The sequence below is a fragment of the Haliotis cracherodii genome, unplaced genomic scaffold, assembly GCF_022045235.1.
Source record: "Haliotis cracherodii isolate W230 unplaced genomic scaffold, xgHalCrac1.p SCAF_3, whole genome shotgun sequence".
In the NCBI taxonomy this organism is placed as follows: Eukaryota; Metazoa; Mollusca; class Gastropoda; order Lepetellida; family Haliotidae; genus Haliotis; species Haliotis cracherodii.
The window spans coordinates 42,569,651-42,576,146 of record NW_027266286.1 but is presented as its reverse complement, the minus strand read 5'-3'; the positions used below and the strand labels follow the sequence as shown (position 1 = coordinate 42,576,146).

The following is a 6,496-nucleotide window of genomic DNA, read 5'->3' as shown; positions in this document are numbered from 1 at the left end:
TTACGGTCGTACCAAAACGAAATAAAACAAGGAAATATTGAAATTAAAACTATAATTAAATAGACTGTTAAAAGGTAAAGCTGAAGGGACTTTGAAACAAACAAAACACAGTAACATGTGTTACTTCAAATGACTATTGTATTGATTCCGTTTATCTTTAGCGTGTATTCATAATTATTCATCAACGTAAACCTTACATTGTTGGGAGTATACAAATATATCGATTTTTGTCTGAATGTGCCTGTCGATCGGGAACAGTATAAATAAAATATGACGAGTTCTATCAGTTCTGTACCAAATCGACTGTCACTAAATTCTATGGTATCTTTATCCGATCTTTGACTTGCGTGTTGGGACGAGTTGAGGTATTGTTATGAACTGTTTTAAAGGCACGGCTAAATAGATAAATTCTGTTTGGTTAAAGTTGTTTCAGATATTATTCGTCTAAATGAATGAATATGTGCGATCAATGTAGCCAGTTTATTTCAAGTCGTGATTTATCTAGGATGTGTGCAGGTGAGCCTAGCTATTAGACCATAAAGATAACTAAATCATTTAAATGTGACTCCTCTGACAAGCAATGGTTACGGTCAAATGAAAATAATTACCATATTATGCTCCATGACTCAATGTTTAAACACACACGTTAAATAAATATAGATAGATAGATAGATAGATAGATAGATAGATAGATAGATAGATAGATAGATAGATAACAAAAATGAATTTACAGAAAGGTAATTTTGGTTGTTTATATATGTAATAAACAATTCGTCGCCACCGCCGTGTGTTTGTAAGTAGGAAAACAAGGATTCATAACTATACCTATATATCTATAACATTATGAATCTATAACGCTGAATACGGTCTTCAAGCGGTTCCTTCGCACCATAAGAGAAAATACATGTCATTCGAATTCAGCGTCCTGTTATATACTAGTAATTCTAGTGTGTAGTGAATATTATTTAAAACTGCAGTGAAATATATTTAAAAATGAAACAGAACGCTGAATTCGAATGACATGTATTTTCTCTTATGATGCGAAGGAAACTTCTTGAAGACCGTATTCAGCATTATAGATACATTATGTTATAGATATATTTACGAATCCTTGTTGTCCTGCTTATAAATACACGGCGTAGGCGACGAATTGTTTATTACATATATAAACAACCAAAATTACCTTTCTGTAAATTCATTCTCGTGTGATTTTTACTACCCGAGTTCAGCACACAAATAGCCATCATAGCCAATTCAGACATTTTTCTCATATCATTATTCACTGTCGTAAATAACACGTGTGTATATACCGCTCAACCAAGCGTAATGTATTACAGGACCCAGGGGCTTCATAGTCCCCAAACCATCCAGCATTGTATTGGGAATCGCTTAGCGTGCACCCAACCGAGACCTCATCCTCCCCAAGCATTTAGTGGTAAGTTAGTTTCAGTCCTCATACTCTATTAGGGCTGACGACAGACAGATAGGACACCCGTGGTTAGGGGAGTCGAGTTGCAAAGTAACCTTCACACTTCCCCAACAATGAAAAGCGCCATTGCTTGAATGAAATAACATTCGACGCGAGCTTTTGGAGAGCTATTTTGTTAAGTTTCTATACAACCGTCCTCGCAATATCGAACCCCCAATGAGACATATTTTCAAGGCTTCAGAATCGCCTTGTGGTACAATTTATCCTGATACAGTTAATTTTTAGGTAACCTCTAGTCGCCGACGGGTCATTTAGAAATATCTCCTGCCTGGGACATTAAACACAGGAATCTTTTGAGCTGTTGGTATGACAAGTATGACACCGGTTGATCCCGTTTGATTTGAATCTATTTGTTGGCTTATTGATTGAAATTCGGGCAGGGATTATGGCGATATATATATCTTTTTATTGTTTTAAAATAAATATTATTAAACAGTATTTAATTAGTTGGTAAACACTTTAACTGGAACAGAAATTGAATGCTTTGATTTGGTCACCCCACTTCACATAACCCAGATTGAGAGATGCAAGTGCATTTTCCATTACATGTATATTCCCGCCTTATAAGACACTTCTTGTAAAGGGTGCGAACGATTTTTAAGGTTATATCAATAGGGGTATTAATTCCAAGAGGATAGACACGAGAACATGGTCATACATTATGCGATTGTCCACTCGAGTGGTCAGGTGTCCATTTAGAGGGTGTAAAACCTCTTATTACAAACAGGCGTTCATCCTCTTTTAGTGACCGCGACTTTGCCCTGGTCTATTGAAACTGTATCTCTCAAAACAAAATGTACAATACTTGCCGCGCACGAGTGTCCACTCATATGAGAATAGGCGAGCGGTCCCTCCCGATAGATTTCCCTCCCCTTTGACTGCGGGTTGACGAGCGAGCGGACGAAGAAACGTTTCGCTGGCTTCATCTTGTTTAGAGAATTGACTGGCTTTTTTAACACATATTCAACATTCGTTTTGTGTGAGACACGCAAAAACGAAGACATGATTGCTAATATTTATTTTGTTTACCGCGAAATACCGTTGTTATTCATCCCAACGACTTATGTGTCTAGGAGTCCATGTCCACGGGCAGCGAGTGACAAATCTAATTAATCCACGATCTAAACATTCACCGCCCACTTTTTCAAAGCTAACGCCTCGACTGATCTCAGAACCACGCCTACAAACAATCGCGTCTCAGGCATAAACCTGTATTAAAACTGTGCCGAATCTCGCAAACCTCTCCCACTCCAAACTGACACACATTGTTCGTTTATTTTTCAGTGCAGCTCAGCAAACAAAACCTTGAAGTAGCGTAAGGCTTGTATTAATGCTGTGGATTTCGCTTGATCGAGGCCGAATGTATTGTCAACGGTGCGGTGTTGTCAATGCTAGCGACCAATGAGATGCCACGTGAAATTAACATGATAATTCACTCGACCGTAATGCCTGTCACTCATCCGCGCGGCGTCAGCCAATGAACGCAGAGGACATCCGTCATCGCAAATGATGTCTGGCGCTAAACTATCGTTGTTCACTATACATGAATAACCGACTGTGTGGTAGGCCGGAGTTCTCCTCAGTGATCAGCCTTATGTAGTTTTATTAGTGATAGTGAGTATGGCCGCTACAAGCACTGGACTTTATCTGTCTACAAGTGTTCCGTCTTTGGGCAACCAGAGTGTCGGTAACCACAGCATGAGGGATTTGAGGGAAATGCAAGGGCAAGTCCCAGTCAGCCAACCTACCCAATACTCGCCGAGAGATTTATCGGAGATGAAGTACATGCCACCCCAACATCAAAACGGACACCCTCTAAACCATCACCACAACCCCTGGGCTCTGGACCAGGGATGGCATACGATGGGTGTTATGCATACCCAGGATATTAAACCTTCTCACGGCAATGGACTAGTGGACGGACACACCAGTACTTTACATCACCGTCCACCACAACAAATGCATCCAGCCCACTCCTGGCACTCGCCCGTCTCCCCACCCCATCTCCAGCTTCAGAACGGGTCCCCACAGCTTCAGCACCCGGCGTATATGGGGATGAACGGGATGGGGATGAACCAGATGCACCCGGGTAGTCTCCATGACCCGATGCACGATCATCTGCACGACCCCGAGCCCGAGCTGGATCACCAAACCCAATCGGACGAAGACACTCCTACTTCGGACGACCTGGAGGCTTTCGCCAAGCAATTCAAGCAGCGTCGGATAAAGTTAGGCTTTACACAGGCCGATGTTGGACTCGCTTTGGGGACACTTTACGGTAATGTTTTTAGTCAAACCACAATTTGCCGTTTTGAGGCACTGCAGCTAAGTTTTAAAAACATGTGTAAACTTAAACCTTTGTTGCAAAAATGGTTAGAAGAGGCAGATTCAACTACTGGTTCCCCTACTAGTATCGACAAAATAGCTGCTCAAGGGCGTAAAAGGAAAAAGAGGACGAGTATTGAGGTCACCGTCAAGGGGGCACTAGAAAACCATTTTCTAAAACAACCTAAACCCTCAGCGGCGGAGATAACACAGCTAGCAGATCAGCTGCAACTAGAGAAAGAAGTGGTACGAGTATGGTTTTGTAATCGTCGGCAAAAGGAAAAGCGTATGACACCCCCAGGGCCTCTTGGTCCAAACGGTGAGCTAATGATGTGTGGTGAAGACGGCAGCCCCCCTATGATGCATGGGGGACACGGGAGTCCCCTCCACCACCCAGGGGGCAGTCCCCTGTCTCATAATGGTGGGGGGTCACCTGTGATGAACATGTCCCCCCACGGGCTCACTCAGAGCTCATTACTATCACAATCCCTCTCCCATCAATTTCAGCACTCCCCACCCCAACAGACTCGTGGCCTGACCCACTCTCCGCCGCTTCACTGAGCCCGGGGGGGTCGGGCAGCGTGCCCGCAGGACTGTCATTTCTCAGGCGCAACTATGGGATAGTATTATGATGTATATTGCAGATGTGAAATTGACGCCTCTGAATCAATTACAGAGTCGTTGTCATTGTGCGCTGTTCATTTCGTTGAGTGAATGAAGAAAAGAACGCTACCGGAGAGATACAAACTGGTATAATCAAAACAAAGAAACTCTTTCTCTCTCTCTACCATGCGACTTTGTGAATTTATTCCAAGGATGGGGTGTGTCAGTGCCGGAAGTCGTGGAACTGAAATGGACATCGTTGTGTGCTAATTTCACCTGGACTGCGGTAAATGTTTGACGTTAAACGTCAATCATAGTGTTTAGATATTTCCACAGAAAGGAAAGTCTTCGGTATGTATTACTCGTGCTTTAACTCTTGCCGAACTTTGATAAATATGACACTTTCAAAATGCTGTTAATTTAAAATACAGCTAGCAAAATATACAGCAAAAAATGTGTACGGTACACAGATATGTACCCGAGTTTCGATATGAAAGTGCCATACGTTTCTATGTGACATGCCGAGGTTTTGTACATAATTATAGAGCTCTGCTCAGAACTGATACGTAGTGTTAGACATGTATTTAAATTTATAATATGAGGTCTAGGGTTGATCTCAACTCTCCTGTTTGTGCTGTCAATGTGTCAACTGTTCAGAAACTGTTTTATGAAATAGGTTCTTGAGAATTTGTAGACATGTCAATATCTTCAACGTGATATGATCACTATTATCATTCCATAAGTTAATTATTTCACTGATTTGTTGTAATTTATTTACAAGGTTCAGATAAATTATTCAATTATTAATTATACTTTGTAAATTAAGAAATACAATGATTCACCTTCTTTCTCTTAGCCATTCCGATCAAAATCTGACCTTCAGAACAACTTATACGTGTTTCAGTTTCCGAGTCTTCGAATGGAGACAAAAATGATAATTTATTTCTTGTTGAATTTTTTCCCCAAATTCTGCTCATTACATTCTACCACGAGCTTCCAGTGTATGTTACTGTCAATCATGAAATTGAAAGCTCAGAAATGAACATTTATAACCGATTTTAAACGGTGGTGTATTATGATATTGTGAAATGGATTTGGAAGTAAACATTTGTAATATTGGAGCCTAATAGCTCGTGGACTGTCTCCTGTCGTGGAACACCATTCTAATAAAGATCGTAATGAGTGAAGCACTTGTTGTTTTTCAATTTGGGTTTATTTCACGTTCTTTTGAAATACACATTTTTTTGTCTTTCAACACCCACACCGCTCAAGCGTGGCTATGAAATCTACATATGCCAATATCATTTTCTGAAACAACACCAGCTCAAGCTTGATATTAGAAGTTTATTTTCACTGAACACTTACAAAAATAATAGCTTGTATGAAATATATTCCATTTCTAAGTAAAATAAACGATAGATAACAATGGCTATTTCGTTTATTTATCTTTATTTAACTCTATAATGGACTCAATTAACCTGCACTCATGAAAAGGTGACAGCTTCAAATCCGACAATTTCACAGCTGATAAACCGTATTTTTCAAAGAAATGTGTGAAATTAACAGCTATCTTCTTCAACAAACACCCGAAGAGAGTCATTTGATGTGGTTGTCGCATTAGCGACAGTTTGTTCAATGTTATTAGATTGTGTTCACAAATTTAATAAGCCGACTTTGCTTGTCACTTGCCTAGAGAGTATCCCCGTGGTCGCGGTGATTAAATGATTTGAGTTCGACAGGAATACGTATGAACTTTCCTCAATTATATATATATATTTTTAATGTCCTTTTCTATTTCCTAAATTGTACATACTCTTTACTTATCCAGAAAAAAATCAATAGGTAACATCCAGTGATTGTAAATGTATCACGATAAAAAATGCCATCTTATCAAAATGATGCGCAATTAGTCGTGACTAATTCCAACACTCAATAATTCCACAAATGTGTTAGTATCGACAGTTTGTTATCACCCGGATGGATGAATTATTAATAATTTGCAAATCAATCATTGTTAATTGCTGTTTATTTCCTATCCAGCGTCGCATCACAATAGCGCTAACAATCATATTAACAGAT

General features: G+C 39.9%; 1 protein-coding gene across 1 annotated transcript; it reads left to right on the top strand.

Annotated features, from left to right (window-relative positions):
- Positions 1-3,011: 3,011 nt before the first annotated feature.
- LOC139474799 (silk gland factor 3-like) lies at positions 3,012-5,813 on the top strand. The gene has a single exon (XM_071257924.1). The coding sequence runs from the start codon at positions 3,110-3,112 to the stop codon at positions 4,373-4,375; it is 1,266 nt and encodes a 421-aa protein (XP_071114025.1). The 5' UTR covers positions 3,012-3,109; the 3' UTR covers positions 4,376-5,813.
- Positions 5,814-6,496: the final 683 nt, after the last annotated feature.

Coding starts and splice junctions, on each gene's coding strand:
- LOC139474799 (XM_071257924.1), top strand. CDS start 3,110: ATGGCCGCTACAAGCACTGGACTTTATCTGTCTACAAGTGTTCCGTCT.